At 39.2% G+C, this 16,375-nt stretch overlaps 1 protein-coding gene across 6 annotated transcripts in view; it reads right to left on the reverse strand.

The window, feature by feature from the left end:
* LOC131781417 (solute carrier family 49 member 4 homolog) overlaps positions 1-16,375 on the reverse strand; it is a 22,882-nt gene continuing 6,507 nt past the window's right edge. For 4 of the 6 annotated variants that reach the window (XM_059098068.2, XM_059098066.2, XM_059098069.2 and 1 more), the window contains exons 3-15: positions 10,679-10,849; positions 9,241-9,561; positions 8,352-8,442; positions 7,287-7,529; positions 6,640-6,683; positions 5,440-6,234; positions 4,694-4,750; positions 4,464-4,593; positions 3,388-3,434; positions 2,965-3,026; positions 2,260-2,446; positions 1,818-2,000; positions 1-1,421 (exon numbers count right to left, since the gene is read on the reverse strand). In XM_059098068.2, coding sequence (XP_058954051.2) covers positions 1,168-1,421; positions 1,818-2,000; positions 2,260-2,446; positions 2,965-3,026; positions 3,388-3,434; positions 4,464-4,593; positions 4,694-4,750; positions 5,440-6,234; positions 6,640-6,683; positions 7,287-7,529; positions 8,352-8,442; positions 9,241-9,561; positions 10,679-10,849 — 2,585 coding nt within the window. In that variant the 3' untranslated portion in view covers positions 1-1,167. Of the gene's footprint in view, positions 1,422-1,817; positions 2,001-2,259; positions 2,447-2,964; positions 3,027-3,387; positions 3,435-4,463; positions 4,594-4,693; positions 4,751-5,439; positions 6,235-6,639; positions 6,684-7,286; positions 7,530-8,351; positions 8,443-9,240; positions 9,562-10,678; positions 10,850-11,968; positions 12,213-14,363; positions 14,574-16,375 lie in introns of those variants that run through there. The other 2 variants (XM_059098065.2, XM_059098071.2) reach the window with 2 other exon arrangements.

Genomic DNA, 16,375 nt, shown 5'->3' on the forward strand with positions numbered 1-16,375 from the left:
ATTAAATCTTTTTTCGTACAAAGTCCTTTATTTAAAGATAATTTTTAAGCGATTGTTTTGAGTATTTTTTTGTCCCCATTTAATAAAACTTTTATTAATTTATTGATGTATTTAGTACATTTAGAAACTGTTCGCCAGCGATATTTCAGATAAAAAAGATTTTTTCTTGGCAAATGGCAAATATTAAGAATTACTATTGTAATTTACCGCTTTACCACCAGTTTAATCTACCTCAGTCAAAACCATTGAATCAATGTTAGGCCCTCAATGAAAAAGACAGCTGAAGCAACCCGCGCATGCTCTGAACATGCGTCAGTTCTCCCTTAATGGCATCATCTTAATACTTGTTAAATACCCTTTTTCCTTATGGCGGTCGTTATTATTATTTATTCAGTCAAGCTCCTAAAACGGAGGACCATGGTTAGATGTAAGACACTGCAGTAGACACCCACAATTTAAATTGAAACCCGGTTCCCAGAAACTTACAATCTCTTAACCCTTTAACTCCCATGAGTGACCAAGACAGAATTTCTCCTTACAATATTAATACAATATTAAGCGGGTAAGTGCTGAGAATAAAGCAAAATATCAATTAGGAAGTTTAAGTTGATCCAATACCAAATTCTCCAACTAATATCATAAGAACTGTTTAGCGTACGGTAAGGAGAGTTGGGAGTAAGCGCGACGGAAGTCCTATATGGTTACTTACAAAAAAAAGAAAAAAAATTGTAGAGGACTTAAGTTTTTCTTTTTAGGATATCATTCCGTGTGTATGCACCTTGCTGAACGTCCCGTGACTAAGCCTCGTGAGTAACCCTGCCCAATCATACTGATAACTTTGCATTTTGGTTGGTATTGTGTTCACTCGGGTTTGAAAAAGAAAAAAGCTTGCTTTATCTATCACGACTATCTCGTGTTATCGTTTATGGATGAACTCTGCCATATTTCAACCTGCTTGCTATGAACTGTTGTTGTTGTTTTTGTTGTTGTCTTGTACGCGGGTCATTAATGCAAAGGCGTCTAAGTTTCCCTATTTGCATCTTTAAACGCAAGTCATATCTCTGCAATGAATCACTCACCTATTTCAAATTAGAATGGAACAAGTTGGATCACTGGCTCCTCATTTTGTCAATAAATATAATCACATTTTAAAGATATAAATACAAATCATATGTTGGATTCTCTGGTATTTTCTAGTTTCTTAACTAGTTCGTCGACATTATGATGTTTAAATGAGATAATTGAACCGAAAGAAGATGATGGTCTCTTCAAGTTCTTGTCTTCTCTTTTTTTCTTGGGTTCTTTTGAGGGTTCTTTGTCTTTGTCTAGGTTGAGCCTTCGGTAGTTTTCTTGGAAGCCCAGCAGTATTGGAATACAGCCCGCACATGCTCCAAACATGCACCAGTTCATCCATTCAGTTCCTGAAGATGGAAGACAAGCGATTGACCAAGTCAGAATGTTTACAGAATATTTCCATGTGTGTCGCTGAATTAGTAATAAACCCAAGAAAATCGCAATAAACGGGTTCCGTATCAATCACAAAGGGGACAAAACAGTACGGGTAAGATTGTGAGGAAAAAATTAAGACACTGGCAGAAAACGTGGTAAATAGCGTAGCTATTTCCTCGCTCCCAACATGTTGCTTTGTAATTCAGTTGGTAGTAACGCCCAGCTGGTATTCAGCGGGAACGTGTTCAATTCCCCTCGAAGCCTGATTTTTTTTAGCGATTTTCTCTTTTGCAATTACTTAAAATATAGTTAACTTGTGAAGATCAATTTAATACCAGACAAATTTTCCTCAATTTACTTTTACTTACCGACTTTAGGCACCATCAAGACGAGCAGGAAGATAACAGTAAAAGTGTTATTAATGATAGTCAAAGCTCCTGTGGTGATTCCTTCCGCTACTGGGTAAGTGGACTCTACCGTCAGCTCATAGAACAGAGGAATAGTACCACTGACGAAAAATCCTCCTAAAATACTGGATTTGTACAAGGCAGCTGAAATATCAAAAGTACCAGACTTGTGATGAGTATTCTTTTTAAACAATTTCTATAAGTGATCCGCTATCGATGTTCAGTTAATACTCGTCGGTTAAAAAGCAAAGACAAAACTGTTACAACATTTGTCACAGAGGATGAAGTGACAAGGCACTACAACTGTACCATTGTCCTTGTGAAAACTAAATTAAAGTCTTTATTCCAAATAATTACATTTGCATTTTTTTACAGACAATGCTTTTAAGGTTTTCGTTCTTACCGTCATCATATGCTATCATCCTCAGACAAAGAAGCGAGAACCACAAGAAACAACCTGCGGCTCCGAAGAACAGAACGAGCAGAAGGAGTTTCATTTTGCCGCCAAACAGATCTGCGCACCTTGCCAGGATTAAACCTGCTCCGATACCAGCTAATGTGGCGTAAAAACCGATCCAACCCGCCTCGTTCTGAAATAAAATAAGAAAATCGTAAATCAAATGAAAAAGACAAGAACTTCGCGTTCGTCAAGGTCATTGGGCATACTTTCTCTTTCAGTGCCTCTCTCCATTCAGGAGAATCAATGGATACCAGCTATGGAATGGAATTCCACCTTAGGGGGGCAGCAACGCCCCCTTCTCACTTCACCCAAAGGAAACTGGGTGGGCGCCGGCGGTGTAGACCTCTGGGTTTGCCGTGTGAGTCCTTGACTAGACTTATTAATCTATAATATAAACGCTAATCGGTATCATTCTATTCGCTAGCTCTGAAACAATTAACCAAGCTAAAGATGGGTAGATTGATAGCCCGCTAAGCTATCAGTTTTGTGATAGAGTCGAAACAGCGAGTGGGGGTTTCTCCCGGCTTCGCCACTCGTTTTCACAGCTCCGCAGCAAAGCGCACACAAACCTACTGGCTACGGAGATTAGAAGATGGACTCACAAAACGCTCTGTCTCCCAGGACATCGTTTGACCCACATGAACTCACCTGTCCGATGGAGAAGGTCTCTAGATTAACTGCTAAGGAGGCACCCCAACCACTGTACACACCTACATATGAAAGCAAAGACAGCTCACTTAATCAAATACTAATCATTGGCGGCGTAAAATTCAGAAATGGAGAAATCATCTGGTTACTCATCTTTCAAATAAAACAAAACTTGGAAGACAGTCATATTTCACTAGTTTAGGTCAGCATGGAGTAACAAAAACGTGTAACCAGTACCCATTATATAAATGGCGTTAGTTTAGAGCCAAGCGCAGGTTTTCTTGTCACGCCATTTCAGTGACAAGCTTGGTAAAATATTACCAATTTGTGAGAAAACACTACGAGAAATTTTTGACAAGCTCTTATTTCATACGCTTTTTAAGTAGGACACAGCATTACGTAAGTCTTGGGGCTTGTGCTTACCAGTTGTGACTCCGTAAACCAGCGCAAGAGTCCAGAACTGCTTGTTCCTGTGTTACAAATAAGGCAAATAATTAGTTTTATCCTTCGATGTTCAGTGCTCGTTGAATATCCACGACTCTTTTGAGTGAATTGGGTTTTTCCTTTACTACTTCCTGGATGCTCGAGTAAATGATCAACTCTTAGACGAACAATCCTCAACAGAGCTAAATGTAGATAGTGAAAGGTAGAATTTTCAGGCCAGTTAAGTGAAGGGAGCACATGCAAACTTGCAATATGCAAGACTACGAGGGGCTTAACGCTCGCACGAAGAGGGAGACAAAAAATAATATATAGATTTAGCCAAGCCTAAAAGCGGAGCTCGCATTTTTTTTTTCCCCTCACGTCTCAAGGGCGCAGCGCCCTGCCCCGGCCAGGACTATAACCCGGGTCGTCCGACTCGGAGCCCAGTGCACTGACCACTGGACTACTGGACAAAGCCGTGGCGTTGGCGTGCCCGCGGTACAGTTGACCACGCATGTTAAAAGTAGCACTCTGTACGGTCGTACGGTCGTACGGTCGTACGGTCGTACGGTCGTACGGTCGTACGGTCGTACGGTCGTACGGTCGTACGGTCGTACGGTCGCACGGTCGTACGGTCGCACGGTCGTACGGTCGTAGGGTCGTACGGTCGTAGGGTCGCACGGTCGCACGGTCGTACGGTCGTACGGTCGCACAGTCGTACATCCAAATTTTTTCGGCTTGATGGGTTACTACTATTTTGTATAATTATGGGGCTACGCTCTGCGAGCTCCGCTATGAGCGGAGTACAAGTGGAATAGTGTAAATACGAAAACAGAGCGCAGTGTAGGGTTTAACCCTTAACATCAGTATGTAAATTCTCAATACTGTTCTCTGAGGTGCTGACAAGGAGAAGTTGTTTACTAATCAAGAGTCCCTTTGTTGGCGATCATTTCCTTTGTTCTTGTGATTTTAAAGAGCGATTCACGGGTCATACTGTTGGGAGAAATTAGATTATTATCACTCTTGGGATTCAAAGGGTTAAGAACCGGGAAAGTAAGAAAAAGATGGTATCTTACTTAAATATTTGTTTGGCGCCGGCGAAGAAGTCTTCTCGTTTTCTTCTCGCTGATTTACTTGGTGGTAGAGGAGGTTTGTTTGGGAAGTACATACAGACTAACAGGAAAAGAAACATAACAACGCCACATTCTGTAAAAAGAAAAAAAATAATATGATGAAAATAGCAAATGTACAAGCAGGCTTGATAAAAAATAATCAACGCTGATTTTGTAAACTGAAGCTAACTCACCAACATATAGTAACGTCATAATTTCTTTTTTTCCGTCCTTGAGTAGTCGCTGTTTAGCTGAAAACAAGAAGGAACAAAGGAATTAAACAAACATGTAACAGTAGTGTTCAAAATAAAAGTAATGATGACGATGATTACAACAACTGTAATTATGGTAGAAGTAGTAGAAAAGAAATACGGGATTGAAACAAATTTTATAACTAATGCCGGTTTTTCCTTTGTTTCTGTCGGATATCAAGAACATTACAGTTCATTTCTGACAAAATAAATTTTGTGATAACAACGCGGAAGAGGTTTCCACGAACAGGAGATCAGCACTAAAACGTTTTAGATGGACGAGGACACCGTCCAGCGCTAACGCCGAAAACACGAGTCGTGGTAGCTTAAAATTCCTTGCTATGCAAGACAATTCCTTGCTATGCAAGAAAATTCTTTGCTATGCATCACAGTAATATGCGATGCTAACTTCTGGAAACAAAGGCAAACTTTGACAGGCATCAGCGAATTTGCGTGTTTCACAAACCTCTCAAACTTCCGAAACTGATTGACAAGTAACCGTGTGCAATGCCAATACTAAATCGAGAAAACAGGTCGTGGAGCTTAACAGACTGGACAGATGAAGGTTATCATATTGATGTAACACAAAACTCTCCTAATGATTTTACAGGGTCATGTATCTTAGCTGGAGGGGAGGGTGACAAATTTGACCCTTGGAGTCAAAACTACTGATAGGAGTCGAAACACACCTTCCTCTAAATCAGGAGTTATCCCGATGCCTGCAGTTCGTTGATAAATAGCTTCAATTTCCCTGGGATGAAGCTTTCTTTCCCACACTGCTAACTCGTCATACGCAGCTTTTGAAAAAGCATAGACATTATTTGGTCTTCCGAGAGTGAACATCGTGAAATAACTCCTCTCGAGTTTGGTGGTTTTCCCCTTTGGGTCCCCACCCACATTAGAACCATTCGAGTAAATCACAAGTCCTTCACGCTCGTCCCACGTGAACGTCACGTGCGTCCAATTGCTACGTGGCACGGAGAAGCTTCGTTTCCATAGCACCGTGCCGTTTTCTACTTTAATGGCCAAGTGGTCTTCCTTGTCGTAAGGAAAATCTTGATAAATTAAAAATCCTTTGAGACCATCTCTGTTTCCGCTGGTCCCCATGAAATACTGCAGACCGTTAGCGTCCAAGATTTCATATTTCATCCACAGCGCAACGGTAAAACCATTCGGGCACAGGGACGGGTCACTCACACAAGTGTTTATAAAAGGGCCAAGATTTACCCAAGCGCTTTTACCGTCAGTCATTAAACTCTGATTGACGACACCTTGTTCAGTGGTGCATTCATTGAATAAAAGTCCCTCCTTGTTCGTTTTAAATTCCCTGAGTCCTTTGTTGATTGTAACTCTCCTATAATCGTCAGGATTTCGTAAATTAGTGCTATTTTCCTTCCTATCTTTTCTGATGGACTGGACATTTTGAATGCTGATGTTCAGATTGTCCAAAGGCCAATAGTACACAGCATCTCGGTATATAGATTCTAAAAGCCAAGAAAATAAAAAAAAAGTTAATTCAAAGAATGCTCATTCGGGCTACCACTGAGAAGGATGAAAAAAAGAGTTATTGTCTTTGAGTAATTAGGCTTTATCGTTTGTCACTCGATGTAATGACTTCCAATTAGGATCGCGACGTTCCGACTGCTTAGTGCAAGTTCTCGGCTTTCAGGCGATGAAGTCGAATGGTTTACATAGGATGACTCTCGACTCTTAAAACCCTGAGAATTACAAGCATCTAATTTCTCTTTACTTTAAATCTTCTGATTGTTAACTTTAAACTTGAAAATCAAGGTAGCTCACACAAAGTTTTTAAAACTTTGCAAAAAACCGATTCATGTTTTGTTGATAACAACTATCCTGTCTTGCCGTTGAGCAGTTTCGTTTCTCACCTGAATATAAAGTGTTTCCATTGAGGTACAAATCTAGAGTATCACTATAAAAATCAAACCAACAAAAAAGATATTAAAGTCTGTTTGAACACAAAAAATACTTCTTAATAAATTTTAAACATGAAGCTATCGATGAATGGCTCTAGAGCTAAGAAAATTTGGAGACGAAATTTGATTTATCAAAAGCGAGTGAATAGAGGTATGTAGTGAGAATATTTGGTTTAATTCCGAGCTCTCCTTTAGGTACTCGATGCACAAACCAAATGGACAAATGCCTGCGAAACATAAAAAAATCTTGGTAGCCCAAGCCTAAGCTATCTCTATCAGTCTATACGCAATATAGGCTTGCAAAGCTTTAAAAAATTAAAGGGGGTAAGTTTCTAAAGAGACTGTGGCACTGCGTCGGTGGGATAGTACTATAACAGGTAATTTAGTATTAACAACTGAGTTGAAAACGTAATTTGGCCACCGTAAAGAGTTTAAAGGTTGACGTTGCAAGCGATAGACGAAGGGCTAACGCTCGAAACGTCAGCCTTTAAACTCTTTACGGTGGACAATTTACGTTTCCAACTCAGTTGTTGACACTTACTTACATTTAAAAAACTAATTTTTTTTTTTATTCTTTTACAAAAACCTTTTTTAATTACCTGAGATTTTTCGACACGTTGCCTCTATCCGGTATTAACCTATCCAGCTCATATTTAACATCTGTGACAACTAATGGGCCTATCACAAAAGATATGGCAACACCTAGCGACCCACACAACGCCGCAACCGCTGTTGAAGTAGTCCGCTGCTCAGATGGGAACCAAGTTGATGACAGGAGCGTGGGCGCAGCTTGAGTGACAGGACCCGCCAAACCATTCAACAGTTGACCAGCGCCCATAGACCTTAGCATAATAGTAATAAAAAAGAAGTTATTTGAATCGAAGTGGCATTATGGTGAACTCGTGGATATAATATGCAGAATATAATTACAATAATCAGTATTTGCGCCGCAAGCCAGTGATTTGTGAGTCCAAGAAACAAAATTGAGCCGTCATCTTGAGCCATCCCCTCTCAAGTCAACATCCGATCCGCCATCTTTAAATGCATTCTCTCCCCAGACTCCTAAGACCCTCTCCAAAGGCTGCACTAACGCCACGCAAATTGCATATTGAATCCCACCTTACTCATAGCTGTGCTTCGCGTATCCGCGGGTGAAAAATGATGTTTCGAGCGTCCAAGGTAAGGGGATTGCCTTATGAGAATCACATTGTTTTGCCCAAGAGTGACTCGCTGATCTGGAAAAGGTTCGAAGTAAGTTCGAGTCGAGCCTTCAGATCAACGGTTTACCTTGTTAACCCTTTAAACTCTAAGAGCAACCACCATCTTAATTCCCCCTACAATATCACTTCTGAATCGCACATTAAGGTCATGCAAAAATTAAGGCGTAAAGGGTTAACTGTCAGCTCGTTGCTTCCTCCTTATTGAAGATGCGGATATCGGAGAAAATTATATCCCTATCGAAAGGGTTCCAGCATACCGGTTGTTTGTAATTTTTGAAGAATTATTGACAATGTTATCATCCTGGATGAAAGAAGAGCAAAATTCCACGAGTTTCGTTTTTGTGACAAATTATTTAGGTCACGACTCCTAAACTAAAGGAGACCATCTTCTTTTCCTTAAGCTGTGAAAAGAGAGAGCATGAATATTGCCGTCAAAAACCTTACCAGATAGCGTAGGACGGATCTGACGTCACACATCTTAATGCTGTTCCAACGAACATAAACGCACAAGAAATAAGAACACTCCGTCTTAGTCCTGTCAATCAAAAGGAACCGTGGCTGTTGACATCAATCAGATACCGCTTTGCGCTGGATAAATCTTTATCCGGTAGATAGCGCAGTAAGTTTTGTTAACACGTATCTGTTGGATAGCGTTAACTGCTCATTGAGCACCCAGATGTTAAGATGATTAGGTACATTCCCAAAGACTCCAAATTTTTTTCAAGTTTGACAAAGACGCGAGCTTAGTCGAACCGTTTAACAAGTGTTTCGGTTAAAGGACCCAACAAAAAATCCCTAATAGAAAGTAAAAACTTCCAAAAGTAAGAATCATTAAGTTAAATCATATTATGATATTCACAATTGGCAATACATGTATCCTATCGACTCTCCTGTTTTCCTATCACATTGGCTCAGCCAAACCTCTCAGTTGAAGCAATATTTTCAAGAGTAAGAAACCAAGGGCAGGCGGAAAGGGAGGGATCCAGGTGTGCAGGTGACCCTCCCCACTCTGAAATCAATATGAAATCGCTTTGGCTTGCCCCTCATAACATTCATAGGTTACAAAGAGTACATTAACATCTATCTGCCCTTGCTTCCAACATGTGCATTTAGAAGCTGCCAGGCACAAGTTCAAACCCCGCATAATCATAGAATTTACTATAATAATTTTGTTTGCAGTTCGCATACGAGGATCATCCTTTGAGATGCCACGCTAGGCCATCTTTCCAAAATAAGTGCTGCGTGACAACTTTAACCCTTTAAATTCCAGATACGATTGGCGTTTTATTTCTCCCTAAAACATCCAAACCCTATATCATCGGTGAAGAATTACCTTTCTCATCCATCAACCAGGAGAAAAAAAACATTGAACATAAATAGGTGATAGGATCCATGCTAGCCAAGAAGGCGATTTCTGTGTTCGTCCAATTGAAAACCATTTTAGCGGTAGTAGCGATTGGCCCATACGTGTTCCACGCGCAGTACTGGCTAAAACTTATCACAGAGAATAACAACAGGATATAAAAACGTCTTTTGTAGCTTTTAATCTCTACTGGGGGATCATCTGTAAGGTAAGATCCTTTATCGTCTGTTAGGAGCACGGTGTCGGATGAAAGGGAGTCTTCAGCACGTTCAGGTGAGTATCGCTGAAGATCTGCAGAGAGTAAAAGACAGAGAGAGAGAATTAAAAGTATTCATATGCATCTGATTCGGTTGACGCGAACCTTTGCGGTACGTGAGAAAAGTAGACCCTTTCCAATTCTCCTTACTTTCTGCCATATAATTGTTATGATGTCACTTCAGAGAATTTAGTATTGGATCAACTAATAATCTCCTCATAAACATTTTTCGTTATTTTCATCATTTGTCAACTTAATATTGTATTGATATAGTGAGGAGAAATTCTGCCCTGGTCACTCATAGGAGTTGTAGGGTTAGGCCCACCAACAAAAACATTGTAGCTCAATGGAAGTAAACACTCAAGAGAGACATTTTTCTTCGTCCAACACTCGCTTGTGACCCATTTTAAGTCTACATTTTATCGTCAGATTTACTAACATTAGTCAAATCAGCAAATTTTTTAAAGGTCATTTATATTTTCTGCACATTTTATATTTCAAGGTGGCGCTGTAAGTTTGTTTGAGAGAGCAGTTTAAAGCCTTTGATTGGACTTTAGTAATAATTGGAGGGCTGGAGTATATTTTTGCACCAAAACAACGGTGAATTATGACGCATGTTTTATTCACAAAATTCTTAGAGTTGACTTAGGCGTAGAATTTGTCAACTCTGGTGGGCAGAGTGCTTTGAGAGCCGTTTCCCTTGACCAACTAATTCAGCCAGATTGATTATAAAACTGAAAACCAAAACTCCATGACGAATTTTTTGATTACAAGGCACTGCAACAAATTACTTCATTTAAACAGGAGCTGTAAATAATTAACAGTTTTAACTTTCTCGAAGTGGTGACTGCGCCTGCAATTTTCAGGAGAGATTGGGTAGTTTAGCAACAGGGTTTTTGCAACAACGAACGTGATTCCTTGACGAGAATCAGACTATTTTCCTTGAAAAATGTCTTCTCAATCTTGCTACTCAATCAGAATGGCAGGGTTTTTTACAAAGAAACAGTGATCGAACACTCAGTCTCCTTCGAAAGTCTTTCGGGTTTTTTTCCTCGCGATTTGTCACGCAAAGTTTCGTGACCACCGAAAAAAACTTCTGACTAATATTTTTGTTTCTTTCTTGTTTTAATTTTAATTTTTCACCACGCGTACCTTGAACGTGAGTACACTTCTTGGGTTTATAATCTTCCCTTCTCACCCAGGGATCGTCAAGATCGACCTCCACTAATTCATTCTCTTCTGGATCTAGAAATGACTTGCGGTCCTCAGATTTTGAGCCGGTTGGGTACATCTTGGAACCCCTGTCTGATACCAGCACGGAGCCTGTGAGAGAGATAACAATAAAAGTAAAAATGAAAAATCACCGTTCTGAGGCGCATTGTAAATTTTGTGAGTGACAATTGTATCAAAGTAGTTGAAAAGCTAAAAGGAACATTTCCAGAAATCATCAGTAGGCCAAAAAATCCACTCTTGAAGCTTAAGTTAAGATGCTTTAAATGCTAATTACGGGTACCTGCGAAAAATAAATCACCAAAATAAAACTCCATAAACAAAACTGCCGGGTCTTACATGACCCTACAAGGTCTTTTATCAGGCATTTACATGCACAACATATCATCGAAAAAAACTTCAAAAACCGACCTTTCGATTATGACGCGAAACTATGAAAACACCCCATGATTTGTTTGCCACACAAGCGATAAGATATTTCGTTGGTGTGTTAAGATGCAATTAGTTGCAACAAGCGCTTCCAAGGTAATTGAACTTAATTTTACATGCACGCAATGCTCAAACAAAAAATTTATATATATTTATTATATAAAACGATTTTCTTAAGAACAAGGATCATGTGGTGAAGTTTCTGGATCATTCCATGTCTTTAACGGTGAGTTAAATATAAACTGAACAGATGAATAAATTGGACTGATAAAAAATAAACCTTACCAATGAATATTTTTGACTGATATCAAAACTAGATGAAAACAACTCGGATATTTGCTCAAAGTACTTAAGCTAAAAAAGCTCATGAAAGTTTTTCGATCTTTAAAGGAAGCTTACTCAAGCAAATCGACGTACAAAGTTCACTATTTGAAATGCTAAAATTAATCTATTACACTCTATTCTTGTTCAGAAACATGTATGCTATTATATAATACTTATTACGGCTGTTTTCCCACCGAAGCAAATCTGTATGGAATTATATTCTTACCCCTATAGGCAGAAAACCTTCCCTTACAAGCATACTAAAGTTTTTAGGTCAAAAATGTGTTTCAATTCGGTGAAAAGAGTACGAAACCGGCATTTTAAAATTTTCTATTTAAAATTACGCAGGCAAAATCGTCGACACGAAAATTGCAAATCTAATGTTTTTCACACAGCTAAACTTAATCTGAGGGTTTCTTTAGAAAGGAAAAGTTATAATTTCAAATCCAGAATATTTACCCGATGAAAGATTCCGGTTCTTTCACAAAGTACGCCTTCGGGAGATTACAGGAAATCCATTGTCAAAAGCAAATCTATTTCTTAGCTTGTCTTTGCCACAACGCTCCAACGCCTCGTATCATCAGTCCTACAAAACTTTGCCCTGTTAATCCGATTCAAAAATCCTTTGCATTTATTCCACGAAATAATCGTTTGTCCTGACAGTATTCGGTAGATTGTTGTTGCGGAACAAAGGCTTAGATTATTTTTTCCCCGAAGCAGATATTGTTCTAAATTTGCATGGAAAGGGCGAAACAAGTTGTGAAAACAGAAGATGATTGACAGCAAAAGTAAGGGGAAAGTTTTGATTGGTCATTTCAACAAAGAGCGGGCTTTCCACGTGTGACCTGCGTGATGACGCAACCGTTATTTTTGTCACGCATACAATCATTAAAAACGTTCCTAAAAACGAACAATCATCTCACAACTTATATACGGGAATCGTTATCGAGAATCCACCAAAAATCCCACGAAGTGAGTTCCAACGTGATTCTAGAAATGCTAGTTTCTCATTAAATCGATAATCGACAGATTTCCTTAGGCCTTGGCCTTACAGAGATCAATATCCAAGGACTGTCAAGAATGGCATCAATGAGAATTAAGATTTTGAACTGTGTTAATTCTTGATCTAACTGAGACGAATTAATGACACTCGCCAGTTTTTAAGAGGAAAGGAGCCTCAGTTTTTTGAATTTAATCTCAGTTAAGAATTATTTTTAAACTTCACAGCTAGTGTCTAAATGGTACTCAAGATTAAGAGTGTTTCATGGTAACGGCCGCTTAATCATTTTCAGGGGGCGGCGTCTGTCAGATGTTTTTGTCCGTGCTTTATAAATTAAGTACGGAAAAAATTCAGAACGAACTAGCTTTGAATGAAAATCTGCATATCATTGATAAACCGCCTGTTGAGTTGAGTACGGACTACTGACTATGGAATCGGAGTGAGGGGTAAAGCATTATTTATCAAATACAAGGGGAAAGTTATTACAAAGGCTCTCCGATTATCAAGAGAAGACGTAATGAAATGTCCGCTTTTCCAAGGTCATACTAACCTAAAAAAAAAAGCCTCCGACAAAACGTTAAATTGAACGTAAACAAAGCTTTTAACCCCTCCAAGCTTGGTCAACCATAACACGTAATCATTGCACAGACATCTTTAAGCGTTTAAGGTCCACTTCGTGTAACTTTTTCCGTTACATTTGACGATGGGTTATGGTCCACTATCTGAACTATGGTTGTTAGACATCTAATTTACCAAGTAAGCCGGAAAAGTTTGGAAATGTTTTTAAGTTCTTCACTGATATTCTGAACTGACCTTGGAATTTAGACTCTATTTTTTGAGTTAAATCTTGAATCAAATCAAATATTTCTAGCCTACGGCTAGTGGTTCGGTTGAGTTTTGAACTTTACCAAATTTGCGTAATACCATTTCACAATCTGTGAGAGTGTTGAAACTGTTTTTATTTTAGAAAGAGAAGGAAACGTCAGATAAATTTTCCAGTTTATGGCTGATTTTGTTTCGTAACGTAAGTGAGAAAAACTTACGCATGTTCAAGGAGCGAAGAATCAAATCATGTGTCCTGCGTTCAGGTCCTTTACTATTTGTTTGAAATGCTCAATAGTCGAACCAAAACACGAAAAACAACAGGAAAGTGCGCGACCTTTCAGTTTCATCTACTACTAATGCTACACTAAGTAGAAAATCTCTTTCAAGTGACAGTTTTCATTTCCTCCCCCCGCTTCGTAATCTTTTTGTATTCACGTGCGGAGCGCGTGCTTTCACAAATTAGTCAATCACGTTAACCAAAGAAATCTAACCTTGACATTGGAGAACTAACGTGAACATTGTTCGCGTACTTTTAGTTCGTTTTCGCGGAGTTTTAGTTAGATGTTTTGGAAATTAGTTAGATTGCTTGGAAATTTACGATGTTTCGGAGTTTTTTTTTATCCAAATCTTGTGGTTCATTTAACAAGTTTAATACACATTTTTACGGAGTTTGGAACCTAGTCTCTTTTTTCGGAAATGGATATTTTAAAATTTGAGGGAGAAACTCGTGCGTGTTCAAGGAGCGAAGAATCAATTCGTGTTGCTCGCGTTCAAGGCCTCTGCTCTTTGCTTGAAATGCTCAACAGCCGAATCAAAACACGAAAAAATGCGCAAGAAAATGAGCCACCTTTCAGTTTCATCAATTACTGACGCAAGCATTCAGCAATCTCAAGATATCGTTTTGAACATTTACTTCACTGGTGTATTGAAAACCATCTAAAAATCAGTGTTGCATACAAGATTACATATTTCTGTCACAAAACTCACCCCAAGGCTACTTCGATGAAAAAATAAGTGGGACATACAAACCTTTCTTTACAGTAGACACCATCGGTGACAAATCGCATTTGAATTCATTCGCCTCATTTAACGGAGCAACGCTTGAGCGCATTTTGTAGAAAAAAACGACGAAATTGTCCTTTAAATTCTCGCAAAAAGAGAGTAGCTCTCATCCATCGAGTTTCATCGCTATGCTCGCATTCGAAGCCATTCAATCTATGGAAGACCCGACAATGAATATGACTAATTCAGCTACTAATTTCTTAATTAGTATTCATGATTTTCATGACGTCATAATTATTTATATGGCATCATTAAGGGATGTTGACATGGAGGTGGGGACCCCAGGTAGGTGAGGTAACCCGCCTAGGTGGGGTAACCCGCTTGTTCATATAATTTCTTATTTTATCTTGATCACGTTTACATGATAGGTGGGGTGACCCGCCTAGGCGGGTTGCCCGGTCTGCCAGGTTGAGTAACCCTGTCAGCCGGGGTGACAATTTGCCATGTAAACGTCCCAAGGTGGGGTGACCCGTCTAGCCGGGGACGCTTTCATGGCAAAAAACTCGAAAGTGAAACACGTATGTTTTAAAACTTTGTACATTTCTTAGCCGTCTCACGCCAGAAATCACCAGAAACCGCAACGGGCACACAAAGAATGTAAAATGTTCACATTTCGAAATATTTAGCGTTGTAAATCGACCATATTTCAAACTATTCCTTATAACGTACCAAGTTAACGGTTCCTCGCGTAACCTAACACCGCGTAACACAACGCGTGACACTTTCATGAATAAATACATACGTATCTGGGAATTAATCTTTCGTCTTTCTCGAGACGTGAGCATGGGATGCCTTTGCTCAAACTCCCTAATTGGAAGCGCAACAACAGCCTCAGCACAACGGGGTTGTAAGATTGTATGTAGACGCGTTTTGTTTTTCGACCACGGCTAAGCGGGTTACCTCACCTACCTGTGGTCCCCCACCTCCGTGTAAAAAGGCCCCAAAAAAACGGCCATTGTGTTTAATTTTCGAAAGGCGCCGCGAGGGAATTGTGCACACAACAGGAGATACAGTTTTGTAGGAGGAAATTCTCTACAAGTAAGACATTTCAAGATATCAAAGCCTATTTATTATGTAAATTTTATGCATTTTTTAATTGAGAAAAATAAATCTCTTACGAGATAAGTTGGCCTAGTTTATGCGCTGAAAACACTGTGCTAATATTCAAAATAATTCGAGAGATCTTTGAAGACGTTTCCTCTTCAACAGCGATTTTTCATTTTAATCAACAGAGATGGAAAAAAAAAAAAAAAAAAAAAAAAAAAAAAAAGGAAAGAAAAAAAATGGCGAGACTTCCACCTTAGCCCAGCTTGCGCACGGCTATCAGGAACTCATTTCACACAGAGTACGTGCTATCATTCGGGATCAAACCTGGCTTATGCTCTTTCCCACATATCAGATCATATAGAGAATATTGAATTTTATGATTATGTCAAGGACTTCCGTTTCAGTTTAAACTATTTTTAGTCGCTTTGAAAGGCCGCGATGAGAACAAAAAAGTTCTCGCTCTTAAAACTCTGAATGTCAAAGATTCGAGAACGTTGGATATTGGTATTGTTTTTTTTTATTTAACCTTCACCTTCGCTTGCCTGCCACGTGCCAAGGTGTGGAATTCTAACTGTATAGACAGGTGATAATTTTCCACTTAATATGTTATCAGCCTCAGTTAAATTTACGTAGACTGCTCGCAACGATTTTGAGACATTCTTTTTGATAGTCACCAAATATTGACTGTTCCATGCAGTCAGTGTATAGGAAATCAGTAAGAACTGGAATTTATTTAAAATATAACTTTATGCCCGAGTCATTCTTTTCAGTCATCTCGTAACTGTTAAGGAAAAATCGAGATGTTTTGCGAATCTTGACGTTATCTGTGCACCAAAAAAGTCGCGCTGTGTCACAACATTTAATGCTGCAAGTAAGATCTAACAGTGGAAAAAATTATCATAGATAAGCAGAAACAACCAGTTCGAGCAGTC

Source organism: Pocillopora verrucosa, chromosome 7 (assembly GCF_036669915.1).
Source record: "Pocillopora verrucosa isolate sample1 chromosome 7, ASM3666991v2, whole genome shotgun sequence".
Classification (NCBI taxonomy): Eukaryota; Metazoa; Cnidaria; class Anthozoa; order Scleractinia; family Pocilloporidae; genus Pocillopora; species Pocillopora verrucosa.